General features: G+C 41.3%; 1 protein-coding gene across 6 annotated transcripts in view; it reads left to right on the top strand.

Moving 5' to 3' along the window:
• The window catches only part of TNRC6B (trinucleotide repeat containing 6B), a 251,526-nt gene that overhangs the window by 220,757 nt on the left and 17,189 nt on the right, over positions 1 to 13,580 (top strand). For all 6 annotated transcript variants that reach the window (XM_027540719.1, XM_027540716.1, XM_027540721.1 and 3 more), the window contains 3 exons: positions 10,418 to 10,549; positions 10,813 to 10,908; positions 11,034 to 11,229. In XM_027540719.1, the coding sequence (XP_027396520.1) occupies positions 10,418 to 10,549; positions 10,813 to 10,908; positions 11,034 to 11,229 (424 nt within the window). The remainder of the gene's footprint in view (positions 1 to 10,417; positions 10,550 to 10,812; positions 10,909 to 11,033; positions 11,230 to 13,580) is intronic.

Raw genomic sequence — 13,580 nt, 5'->3', positions numbered from 1 at the left:
AGTAACTTCATGGATCCACAATTCAGAAGTAAAGTCCGATGGTTACCAGTTGTCAGCTGACTGGTTTTGTGGCATAAAAAGAATAACAGTTACCCGTCTAAAGTGAAAAATCTAGATGCCAAGGATCAAGATTTTTAAAACAGGATGGCATATCTTGTTTTTTGTCGTTGTTTTATCATGCATACAAAGTAGATGTTTTTGCATGAAAAACATTATAATTATAATGCCTTTTAGATCACCTGTATGTTTTTCCAATACTATATTGATTTTTTAAATTGTATATAATTAAAACTACTCTATAAATTCTAATGCCTCAATACTCAAAATTTGGTTGCCCTCAAGGATTCAGGGAAGCTCCAGGTTCTGGGTTATTCTTAAAATTTTTGAGGAGATACATACTAAAATACTAACTGGGTGATCTTGGGGGGTTTAGAACTGGTGAGGTGGCAGAAACTCATTCACAGAGCAACTTTGCATAGGACAGAGTCCTTTGGGTACCATGGGAACCCTTTAGGGCCCTCCATTAGCAAGAGATGGTCATTGAGTTGTTTGGGGGTTTATAGATGAGAGAATTGTGCCAGTCTACCACATACTGCCCCTCATACCCTTTGTGAGAAAAATAAAAGCTGAGAAGCTGGAGTAAGGATTTAGTATGTGAATCAAGATTTAGAGCTTTGGGTCTGTCCCCTCGTATAAAAGGGGTTAAGGTACTTACTAGATCCAGCCAACACATTGTGAAGGATAAGGTTCTGTTTGGGGTTTTTTTTTTTTTTTGATACATCTTTTGAGAAAGAAGTTAAAAATATTTATTTGGAACCATAATTTGTAGATTTCAGATGTTGCTTGTAATATTGAGTCTCTGTCCATCTTAGTAGAGAAGGAATGTTGATTGTGCCCCCTGTTCCTGTCTGGGAGTCCATTTAGGTCCCTCTTCTTCCCCTTCCCTCTCTCTGAGTTCCATCCATCCTTCAAGTCCCCAGTAGACAGAGCTGTTTTTGAGTTTCCCAGCACTTTACAGCAGCAGCATCTTGACTCTTAGAGCACTTGCCAGCGTGCCTGGGTGTCAGGCCAGCAGTCGTCCATGGTGATCCGATGTCAGTTGCCTGTTGGCAGCGCCGAGATGAAGAAGAGGCCATCTGTACCATGGCAGCCTCCTGGAGTTGGTGGCGATGGTGGCAGAATAGTTGGCAGATGATGTGCTAATGTTGTATGGAAATGCTTAACAGGGTCGGGGAGCTGGGTGGGGCCTCACGCTGGTAGTGGCGTTGAAGCATGAGTCAGTTCCCTGGGCACAGCTGGAGAAAAGGTGCCTTCCAGGAGACAGGAGTAGTCTATGTAGGGATAGTAACATCTGAAAGAACACGGCCGGTGTGGGGAAGCACGGTTATTAGTTTGAGCTTGTGTAAGCAGAGGTGTGCTGCCTAGAGGGGAACAGGAAGGAGCTTGTCAGAAAGTTTGGGACTACATTTGGAAGTTTTGTTTGCCTTGCTAAGGAGTTTGGACTTTGTCCTTTGGTCACCATGGTTGGTAACCATTATCTTGGCTGCTGTTTAAAAATACAGTTTCTGGGTCTTCCTCCATCTACTGAGACACTGTGTCTTGGGACCTCATTACCCCCAGGTGATTTTTACCTGTTCTCTAGAGTTCGGCTGCTCTTGCCAAAGACGATAAAGTATTAGGCAGGATAGCACGGTGGTACAGAAGACATGTGTGAAGGACAGAATCACTAACGCAGAGGAGCTCAGTCACGAAGCTAGTACAGGAACCCAGGCACGACTGTGGCTGTGGGGATCCAAACCTTCTTGTGAAGGTCACCGGTGATCTCTGTGTTGTGGATTCCGGTGGTCTCTTCCCCAGGCTTTTTACTCATGTATCAGCATTTCACCCAGTTGATCACGTCCTCCTTTTTGAGACTCTTCATTTGGCTTTCAGACACCCTCTGTATTAGTTCTCCATCTACCTTTTCTTCTCTGTCTGCTTTACAAGTTCTTCCCCACTTCCCCCATATTTAAACATCAGAGTACCCCAGTCTCAATATTTGAACCTCTTCTCACCACCTACAGCTACTGCTAGGTGATCTCACCCAGTGGAATGATTTTAGAATACTGACAGTTCCAAAATTGTGGCTTCAGCCTGGTTCTATCTTCACAACTCCACAGACTTCTGGCATCTTCACTAGGATGCCTATAGGCATCTGAAGTGAACATGCCTGAAACAGAACTTCAGCTTCATCCCACTCTCCCCTCAAGACATCCTCTTCTTCCAGGAACATGGCACTCTCATCTTCAGGTGCTCTGGCCAAAGACCTCACAGCCCACAACCAGTCCAGCAACAAATCTTCCCTTCAAAACGTCATCCAGCGTCCAACCATTCCCTCCCATGGCCACAGTCTCCTGACTGGTCCCACCCTGCTTCATCCCCCACTTGGTGCCTCGAGTCTGTTTTCCACCCAGAGTTCAGACTGATGCTCTAAAACTGCACTGTCCAGGGTAGCCATTAGCCATGTGAGAGCTTGAAATGCAACTCATGGAATGGAAGAACTGAATTTTTAGTTTTAATAGATATAAATTTAAATAGGCACACCAGGTTAACAACTACTGTATGGACAGTGCAGATGTAGAACATTTCTGTTAGCACAGAAGGTTAAGGTCACTGCTCTCCTGGCTCCCTCTCTCAGAGATTACAAAGCCAACTCTTCACTGTGATCTTTGAGGCTCTTGGTTACCTCCCTGCCTCCCACACCTGCTCTCCTGTTGGTTCAGGCCTCTCCAGCCAACTGGCCCCTAGTGTAGTACATGCTTCTAGAATGCTCTTCTCCCAGACTGCCACATGGCTCCTTCTCTATTTCCTTCAGAGTTCTGCCTCAGCCCCACCTTATCAGGCAGGCTATCCCAGGCTGTGTACATTACATGACCACTGTTAACCCCTCACCTCCCACCCCGACCCCAGGAGTGAAGTAAGCTTCAGAGTAGCAGGATCTGTGTCTGCTCTGTTCACTACTGCATCCTAAAGATCCTGCAGAGTGTGTATTTTGAGTTCAGTAAGCATATGCCTGTTGGGCTGCCGTCTATGGGGTCGCACAGAGTCGGACACGACTGAAGAGACTTAGCAGCAGTAGCAGCAGTAAGCATATATCAAGTCACGGGAAGATGCATTTCAGAATGATCTAGAAAGTGGAATTGTTAGACAAGCACAGTTAACTTAGTCTAAAAGACTTGGGGGCTGCAAATCTCTTGATGACCAAAGTTATCTGCTCTATTTGGAAAAGAAAAGTACTTGTGTTCTCCTACATTTTTGAAATGTGTTTATTTAGCAAAACGTGGTTAGCTTTTATTTAATGCATAAGAAGGGCAAAATATTAAACAATGGAATCTTCAGGTTTTTTCCTGACATTTACATATTTTAAAAGACAAAACAGTTGGGTAGGTTTAAAAAAAAAATTCAAGTAAAGAGAATATAATAACCACACTGAAAGTTTGGATTATGCAGAAAAAATTCTTCCCGCAACTACCCTCCCACCCCACTGGAAGCAATGACAAGAGTTATATTTACACAATCCCCAGATCAGACTTTGTTCATATTCAGGCGCACTTTTCACATAGTTGTATTCATGGTCACGATAGCCTGTTATTTTTGTTAACATTGAGTCATAATATTTTCTCATCCCTAAGACAATCTTTGGGTCGATCATTCTTAATGAAGAAGGCAAATGTTCTTTCAGGTAAGCTTGCTTTGGTTTGCCTTTCCCCGCTATTGGGTGTTAAATTATTTCTAATTTTTTCACTGTTGTAAGTTAATGCTATGGAAAAATCCTTATACATTATCTTTGCCCACATTATTTTTAAATTTAGTTGCCCAGAATGAAATTCTGGGTCAAAGCACACAAACATTTAAAATTGATGAATATTATCAAATTTCACATCCATTCTAACCGATTTCTAGGGACAGTCAATAAATAATGTAGATGTGGGAAGCAAACATCGAAACTCATCTTTGAGATTTTTTACAAGTGTTCCAGACCATAGATTTTTCTCCCTTGTCTTATTCTTTCCCCTTTTCAAATGTTCTGAAAGTAACCTGTTCTAGAGGTTTTTACCTTGCTGTCTTTTTGCACCTGTAATTCTTTGTTTAATGCCATATTGACTCCAACTCAAGCTTCACTTTCTCCAACCCAGCTGGAGATTGAAGGGCTTTTAAGCCAGAATAATTAATTCCCTGCTATGGAAATGTGCAGACCTGCACTTTAATTACTCTGCAACCCAGGCATGAATAGCCACTTGCCCAGGAACCAGTTAAGCATCTGTCTAGTCCTTTTATATTCACTGGAGGAGGACAGTACTGTGAATCTGAAGAGAGAAGCTGAGCAAGGCTAGACAGGAAGTCCTCGAAGGGCAACCTTGATAGTCTTTTCTTAAAAATTACAAATGAAAAGAAAAAATTATGAACAATGTATCTTTTACTTTTTAAATTTTTATTTATTGTTTTATTTTTTGTTTATAAATTTTATTTTAATTTATTAAAATAATTCATTAATAAATTTAAGTTTATTTATAATTTTTACTTATTTATTATTATGTTGCTTTGTTGTCGCGCGTGGGCGCTCTCTAGTTGTGGTGAGCAGCAGGCTTCTCACTGCAGTGGCTTCTCTCTCTCTGGAGCACGAGCTCTAGGGTGCGAGGTTTCAGTACTTGTGGCACATGGGCTCAGTAGTTGCCCTGCAGCATATGGAGCCTTCCTGGACCAGGGATCAAACCTGTGTCCCCCACATTGGCAGGCGGATTCCTAACCACTGGATCACTGGGGAAGTCCCTTGATAGTCTTTATGACTGTCAACGTGTAGAACATATGAGATGCTAGCATTTAAAGTACAGTATAAAAATGCTTTGCGTTAGCATTTCTTTACTTTTCTTTATAGTCTTTTTGTGCCTGTCTTTATATTGTTTCATGTTCCCTTTTTTGAACTTTATGTAATAAACTTATACAGAATGTAACCTCTGATTTTTTAACTTCATATTGCTTCTAAGATTTTGATTTGGGCAATTGCGGTTCATATTGCATTCTACTGTATGAATACCATCGTTCATTTACCTATCGAGTGGTTTCCAGATTTTTGCTATTTTGAGCATTGCTTCTGCAAGTATTCCTCTGTTTATCTCCTCAGATGAGTTTCTCTGGGGTATTTATGGGTCATGGGCATGTTTTACTTTGAGTGGTGGTTTCTTTAGCTAATTGTGAGTAGTAGGAATGGTAAGATGGCTGGGGGAATCATAGGCTCCTGGTTAGGGATGTCAGCTATTCTCAAGACTGAAGAGAGATGGTGATCAAGAGACCAGCCAATTTATCCGATAGATCTTTTAAAACTGAAAGAAGGGAGGAGAAATGACAATTCAGACAATGGCTCTTTATTTTGGAAGCCAGTAGGTTGGGAAACAAAATAAGCAAAGGAGATTTCCCCATGAATCATAGAGGAAAGCTTTGAAAAGGAAGTTAGAAACAATGGTCATCAGTGCAGACAGCCTGGAGCAGCACATCCAGTGGAAATGTAACAGGAGCCACATAATGGAATTTAAAGCTACATTTAAAAAATAAGAAACTGGTAACATTAATTTAACAATATATATTCTTTAGTCCAGTATATCTAAATTATTATCATTTCAACCTGTAATGAACACTTTACATTAAAATTTTTACTTTCTTTTTTTAAAGCCTTTAGACTTTCAAAGTTGCATCTTTGAAATCTGGTATGTATCTTATACCTAAAACACATCTTGGGAATTCCCTGGCAGCCCAGTGGTTAGGACTGTGTACTTTCACTGCCAGGGCCTGAGTTTGATCCCTGGTCAGGGAACTAGGATCCCACAAGTCATGCTATGCAGCCAAATGTTTTTAAAAAATTTACAAAGTCTAAAACATATCTCAACTTAGGTAAGCCATGTTTTTCAAGTGCTCAAATAGCTACACAAGACAAATGGTTAACTTACCAAATGGCACGGGCCTACCAGCAGAATTACTGTATTCATTTCTTTCCTAGAAACTGCTGCAGCAAATGCCTGGGTGGCTTAAAACAACACACATTTATTCTGTCCCAAGTTCAGGAGGCTAGGCATCTGAAGTCAGGGTGTCATCAGATGATGATGGCTACTGGTGGCTCCAGAGGAGAGTCTATTCCATGCCCTCGGCTGCTGGTGGCTGCTGGCAGGGCTTGGTGTTTTTGACTTGTAAATGGATTGCTCCCATCTCTGCCTCGTTCATGTGGCATTCTTCCCTATGTGTCTCTAGACTTTCTCTTCTCCATCTCTGTCTTTTCCTCTTCTTCTAAGGACACCAGTCATTGGGTTAGGGCCTCTTGCAATCCAGTATGTCATCACCTGAAACGTGATTTTGTCTACAAAGATTCTACTTCTGAATAAGGCCACATTCTCAGATCACAATTGCACGTGAATTTTAGGGGAACATGATTCAGCCCAATATATTTGCTAAACCAAATGAATTTAAGATAAACACTGAAGGTAGTAAATACGATTTCATGAGTCACAGAGGTATAGTAGTCTAAGACTCTGGTTTAGAATATGGTATAGTAGTGTAGGCCATATCTCCACTCATAGTCTCCTTACCTGCCCCTGACCTCCCCCTCCCCCTGAGAGAAGGAAAAACCCTATTAATACAGTAAGCTTAGAGCCACTGTATCAGAGACAGTAAGTTAAGTCACACTAGTGCCCATTTGCCATGGCACCCCACTCCAATACTCTTGCCTGGAAAATCCCATGGACGGAGGAGCCTGGTAGGCTGCAGTCCATGGGGTCGAGAAGAGTCGGGCACGACTGAGCGACTTCACTTTCACTTTTCACTTTCATGCATTGGAGAAGGAAATGGCAACCCACTCCAGTGTTCTTGCCTGGAGAATCCCAGGGACGGGGGAGCCTGGTGGGCTGCCGTCTGTGGGGCCGCACAGTCAGACACGACTGAAGCGACTTAGCAGCAGCAGCAGCAGTGCCCATTTAGGTGAACTCAAAGGAGAGATGAAGAAGAATTATTACTTGAGGGGAGTTGTGGAGGATCCCTCATGTTGGCCGTTAAGCTGGTGCTGAGGCAGAGTGCACAGTCATGGTATGCTTGCTTTGAGCTCCTATCTGCCAGGGATCTAACTGTTAAAATAGAAAATCAAATAAAGAGTTTCCCCCCCCTCCCCAGTCTTTTTTTAATTGAAATATTGTTTATTTACACTGTTGTGTTAGTTTCAGATAATATAGCAAAGTGGTTCTGTTTTCTATATCTACATACCTGTCCTGTTCTCAGATTTTTTTTCCACTATAGATTATTACAAAGTATTGAAGGTAGTTCCCCCTGCTATACAGTAGGTCCTTGTTGTTTATCTTCTTTTACATATAGTAGTGTCAAGGTTTTGGTAACACTCAGCATCTCATAGAGAATGGAGAGGAAGCATCTGGGAGAACCATTACTTTAAATCAAAATACTTTCCAAAGTGAGAGAATTGATAGTTGAAGTGAAAGTGCTGAGATCTTGGAAGGAAAACAAGTTGGTGAGCCAAGTATAGAAAATTTGAACTTGGATGTTTTTAGACTGGAAAGTGTCAAAGAAAAGATACGCAGGTATTCTTGAGAATGTAGCAGAGACCAGTGACTCAAAAGTATTAGGAAGCAGAAGAATTTGGATCTGACTGTGATGCTAAAGAAAGATAAGATGGGAACACCCCATGGGTCTTCTGATGACTCCGTTTTTATAGGGGCATTTTTAAAAGACAGAAAGTAAGGGTGTGCAAGCAGGGGTGAATGTGTGTGAGTGTCACGCTGGGGGGTTAAAACACAAAATAAGCTGAGGCTTGCAAAAAAGTAGGCAGGTCGAAAGTGTCTCAGAGCTTGGTTTGGTGCAATGTGATGACTGGGAAAGGAATCATTGCTTTGGACTCTTTGTATAAGGCTGACTAAGTGGGAATAAAAATTTTACTGCTTATGTCTTTTCTATTAAGAATAAGGGTTAAGATGAATTAAATCCTTCAACGGAGAAAGAATTTGTGAAAAGAATTGCAAAACCCTGTCTGTGATCTTTGAAGAATGCTGGGGGTCTTCAAGGAGGCGGGTTTAAATAATGACACCTCCCTCTTTTCTGCCCAAATTCTGAATTTTGTGTGTGTGTGTGTGTGTGTGTAATAAAGTTTTATTAAACTATAATGGAGACAGAGAAAGCTTCTGACATAGGCCTCAGAAGGGGGCAGAAAGAGTACCCCCCTGGCTAGTCTTCAGCTGGATGTTATATGGTCACTGCTGCTGCTAAGTCGCTTCAGTTGTGTCCGACTCTGTGCGACCCCAGAGACTGCAGCCCAACAGGCTCCCCCATCCCTGGGATTCTCCAAGCAAGAACACTGGAGTGGGTTGCCATTTCCTTCTCCCAAATTCTGAATTTTTAAGACAAAAGGGGAAAGGCCTCCAGGGGCCTGAATGTCCACTATGCTGCCGAGAAAGCTGATATTAGAGAATACGAGCTTCCTAATACTGAATTCCATACATACCCCTTAGTAACTGAAATAGGGCAGTCCTCCTTGGGGGCTTCCTACCAAGAAGTAAGGGAAAGAGGCCCCAGAGTGCTGTGATAAAGGTGGATGCCCCTTTGTTTGGAGTTTCAGATCAGAAACAGGAAAGAACTATCCCTCCCCTGCAAGGAAGGAAGAAGAATGGAGCAATTTCTTTGTAATTTTTTTTTTGAAAGAACAAGGAAAGTGGCTTAAAGACTGATGAACTTGGTGCCGATTCTGAGCAAGATTCTAGACAAAATGATAAAAAATGTGATTTCTGAGCACATGTACTAAATCAAGAGTCATAGTTTGCTAACATGTTTGAACATAACCCACTTTCTTCACTGGTCAAAAAACGTTGGATTATAGGGATGATAAAGTTGTTGTGTCTCTGTTTTGACAAGTCACTTGACAAGCTGTCTCTTTGTTTTAGATAAGATGAAAAAATATAGGCTAAGTGCTAAAACATGTGTGTTGATTAGAAATGATTGACTGTTCCTGGACTGATCAGTTTCAGATTGGAAGGACGTTTTTAGTAGCATGCTACTAGATTATCTTCAGCTCTGTTCAGCGTTCCCATCAGTGACCAGATGGGAAACACAAACTGACAATAAGCAAAATAACAGGTAGAAAATAACTTGATGAAGTGACCATTAATAAGTTAAAATATAAGAGAGGTTCATTCATCTCGTAGGTTTTATCAAGCATCTACTATGTTCCAGGCATATAAAGATAAATGTAAGGTCCTAAGGCTGAGACATAATAGTTTATAAACCCAGCTGCTTAAAAATTACACGGGAGAGTAAAACATATTTTAATATTGTAGATTTTAATGGACTGTGTGAATTGGGAGATAATTCGATACGATCAGAGAAGCTGAGATCTTAGGAACTGTTGAGAGCGTGGCTTTTAAAAGATGAGTTAGTGATGGCGAGATCTACCCAGTATTAGAAAACTTCAGAAAATGGCTTCTCTGTAAATGAGAAATGAATGGGTTGAGAAATTGAACGATATACAGGTGAGAGAACTGACCCCAGTTAGCCTGGAGATGAGATGAAGGGGTAGGTGTAATCATTGTTTGTGGACACCTGAAGAACCACACTGTGGAATAATAGCAACATGTATGGAGTGCATTTCTATGCATTTGACATGAACTAACTCATAAAATCCTCAGACAGCCACTGAAGTTAGTTTTATTCTTACTCAGATTTTGCAGATAAGGAAAGTAAGGCTCAGAAAAGTTAAATAAGTCTCTTGCTCTGAGTCATACTGCTTAGAAATGGCAGGCCCATGCAGTCTGCCTGTAGGACTAAATTTTTGACCAGAATGCTATTGATATTAAGGGACTAAGTTTGTTCTCCATGGCACTCACTGATTCATTGGGTTCAGTGAATGTTTTGGGGGTTTGTTTGTTTGTTTTATTTTTATTTTAATTGGAGGCTAATTACTTTACAATATTGTGGTGCATTTTGCCAAACATTCACATGAATCAGCCATGGGTGTGCATGTGTTCCCCATCCTGAACCCACCTCCCTCCTCAGTGGATTTTTTTATAGCACATTTCCAATAATAACCTCTAAGACGAAAGTTATGTTGTCATTCATTTTTTTCATGCAGATATTTTCCTGATTGTAAAATTCATAATTTTCATTGTAGAAAAGTTGAAATGCCTAAAAAGAGAATGCAAAAGCTCCTATAACCTTCACCACTCAAAAGATAACCACTGTTAATGCTTTGGTATATTTCTCCTAATTGTTTAATGTTTTTCATAAATATTTTTCAAGGAAAATGTTGATAGTGCTTGCTTTAGCTTTATTGAGATTCTTTTCACACAACACACAAACTTTTTTTATTTTGATAAATTCTCAAGTTCCTTTTCTTGGCTAGGTTTCTGCCTCAATGCTTAAGCAGTTTCCCAACAGTGGCCTGAATCCAGGTCTTTTCAACGTGGGGCCCCAGTTATCTCCTCAACAAATTGCCATGCTGAGCCAGCTTCCACAGATTCCCCAGTTTCAGTTGGTAAGTAGCAGATTTTCCTCCTATAGCCAAAAGGTTTTATTATTATTATTATTTTTTATTATTACTACTACTGCTTGCTTCATTTCATGTGTTTAAGGGTTGATACGTCAGCTCAAGTCTTAAGCACACTCAGTTTGACTGGTAGGCCAGGATCTTGGTGGTACTTGCCTCATGGACACTGATTCGGCTCACAAACCCTTGCAGTTTTCCTAGTAAATCCGCCTTAGGAAACTTGGGTCCTCTCTTTCTCCCTTATTTTGTAGGCATGTCAGCTTCTCCTGCAGCAGCAGCAACAGCAGCAGTTGTTACAAAACCAGAGGAAGCTTTCTCAAGCTGTTCGCCAGCAGCAGGAGCAGCAGGTATGTGGCCTTGGAAGGGCCCCCTAGTGCTGCATGTGGGAATACGTCTCTGCTTAACCTCTGATGGCGGAAATGGATGTTGGCTTATCATGTGTTTGTTTTCCCTTGGGCCTCCTCACCTCCAGCTGGCTCGGATGGTGAGCGCCCTCCAGCAGCAGCAGCAGCAACAGCAGCAGCAGCAGCAGAGGCAGCCCAGCATGAAGCATTCGCCATCTCACCCCGTTGGGCCCAAGCCACATCTGGACAACATGGTACCCAACGCTCTGAATGTGGGGCTCCCAGACCTTCAAACCAAAGGGCCAATACCTGGATATGGTTCTGGTAAGCTGTTAGTATGCAAACTGCTTGTTGAAAAATCTGCCAGTCACACTCTCAGCCTAAGGGTTAGACCTCCATTACACTATTTTCACAGTAGCCATGCTGGGTCAGTAAATATTCTTATTCCTCTCTTGCAAGTGAGATACCTGATTTGCTGATATGTTTCCTGAAGCTCATCACACAATTAGCAGACAGCAGAGACAAGCTTCCACTTTCTCTGGGTCCAAAAGAAGTCTTTTATTACTTGTGAGTGGCAATCAGCTCTCCTACCACCAGGAACTTTTTAAAGCCCATTTGTACCTGCTGTGAGTGCTGCACTAGTCTGACGTTATAATCGAGCAAATTACGTACAAGTTGAGAGGCATTTAGCTCTATGGATAAAATTACCTTGAAAAAAAATGAGGAATTAAAATTATCAGGCAAACCAATAAAATTCTGATGTTAGTTTTTCATCTGATTTAAATAGAATTAGCACAAGTAAGGTTATACCTTTGACATTCATCAGGAATTTGTTGGCAGGCGAGTTGTAGCTCTTTCAGAACTGGGGAACATGTTGTAAGCAGAATCCAACCAGCGAGGCAACGGTGATTTAAAAATAAAATACAAAAGTTAAAAAAGTACCACCCACCACAGTGGGTCTCCTCTCAGATTGACAACATTTAGATTTTCTTTTGGTAAGGACTTTACTGTTCTCTGCCATCTCAAAAACAAGGGTTAAGGGAGACTTGAAAGCTGCACTCAAGTGACAAAGTGACCTTGGACAAATGGCCTTGGTGTCTGTGCTCTGTGAGGTGCCTGCTGGGGTGAGATGTCCACTGCCCACCGGGGAGGCCAGGACCTGATCCTGGATAGTTTTAAGGGAATTAATTTCTAGATCCTTAAGTTCTACAAACTGTACTTTTTCTTTAAAGAAAAGAAAATTGCACATTTATTTATTTGTTTTGTTTTTTACTGTGGGGGGTCTTCACTGCTGCTGCGTGGGCTTTCTCTAGTTGCAGCGAGCGGGGGCTACTCTCTGTCGCAGTGTGTGGGCCTCTGATTGCAGTGGCTTCTCGTTGCAGAGCAAGGCCTCTAGGGCTTCAGTAGTTGTGGCTCGTGGGCTCTAGAGCGGACTCAATAGTTGTGGCACACAGGCTTAGTTGCTCTGTGTCATGTGGGATCTTCCTGGAACAGAGATCAAACCAGTGTCCCTTGCATTGTAAGGTGGATTCTTAACCCCCTGGACCACCAGGGTAGCCTCTGTACTTTTTCTTAAAAATGATTTGCATGAGAACTGACTTTTAAATTCCATTTGACATAAAAGAAAGTCAGACGCTCCACCATCCCGCTCCACCATCCCGTATCCTATCAGAGCATGGTTCTCTGGAGCTCCAGACAAAGAGGAAGCCTCCGTGATGACTATCAATGGTGCCCTTATCCCTGGGTTTCCAGTCCTCACCTGCCGAATCATGTGTCCTCTTAGGGATGAAGCCTGACATAAGAGCCCGCATGTGCTGGTGTGTGTTCAGTTGTTCTGAATTTAGACAGTGTGCATGAGTGACGTGGGGGCAGCAGTGCTTCTCTTCATCCCCTTTTGTCAAAGGATGTGTAGTTCTTGAAGTGGAATCCAGTCGTATAGAGCGAAGAGAACATCAGGAAGCCACAAGTGGCTTTTCCACGTATTTCAGGAACACAGTTCTTTTCAGACCTTCTCATTGCTCACCCTGAGGGCTTGTCTTAGCTGGAAAGAAAAGCACCTAGGATCAGCCCAAGCAGTATAGGTTAGTGAGACTGACTCTTTGAAACAGGTGTTTTCATGGCAAATAGGTAAAACCTGTGGATTTCCTTTAGAACGGGGTATGTACCAGTCAGTCAGTTGTTAAAAACCTAGAATCATAATGTATTTATTTCACTGACAGTCTTTATAACATCTTTACTATTTTCTACCCACCTATTAAAAAGTAAAATTATGTGTTGGCTGTAAATCTGTTCATTTTTAGCAGTGTATGTATACTTCTCTTGTTTATTGAATATATAGAAAAATTTTATCATGATGTCTTATTAGATTAATCATATTGTTTGTGATTATTATACTTAACTATTCCTAATGACTAAAGGATCAGAGTTCAGTATTTATACATATGTACATTTACTGGATACATTTCATGGTTTTTTAATATCATATTCCTGTTTCATAAGTAACTTAAAAATTTAGTTATGCTTTATTATCCAAATTAAGGAAAAAGAACATACTGACTTACTAACATTTTCATGTGATAACTTAGTAAACAATGGATACATTAGTTTTATTAGGTCTATATTAATTGTGATATGACCACTTATAATCACGATGCATTTTGCAGTTTATTTCAATT

The sequence above is a fragment of the Bos indicus x Bos taurus genome, chromosome 5 (assembly GCF_003369695.1).
Source record: "Bos indicus x Bos taurus breed Angus x Brahman F1 hybrid chromosome 5, Bos_hybrid_MaternalHap_v2.0, whole genome shotgun sequence".
Taxonomy (NCBI): Eukaryota; Metazoa; Chordata; class Mammalia; order Artiodactyla; family Bovidae; genus Bos; species Bos indicus x Bos taurus.
The sequence above is the reverse complement of the archived record's forward strand: the minus strand, read 5'-3'. Positions and strand labels throughout refer to the sequence as shown.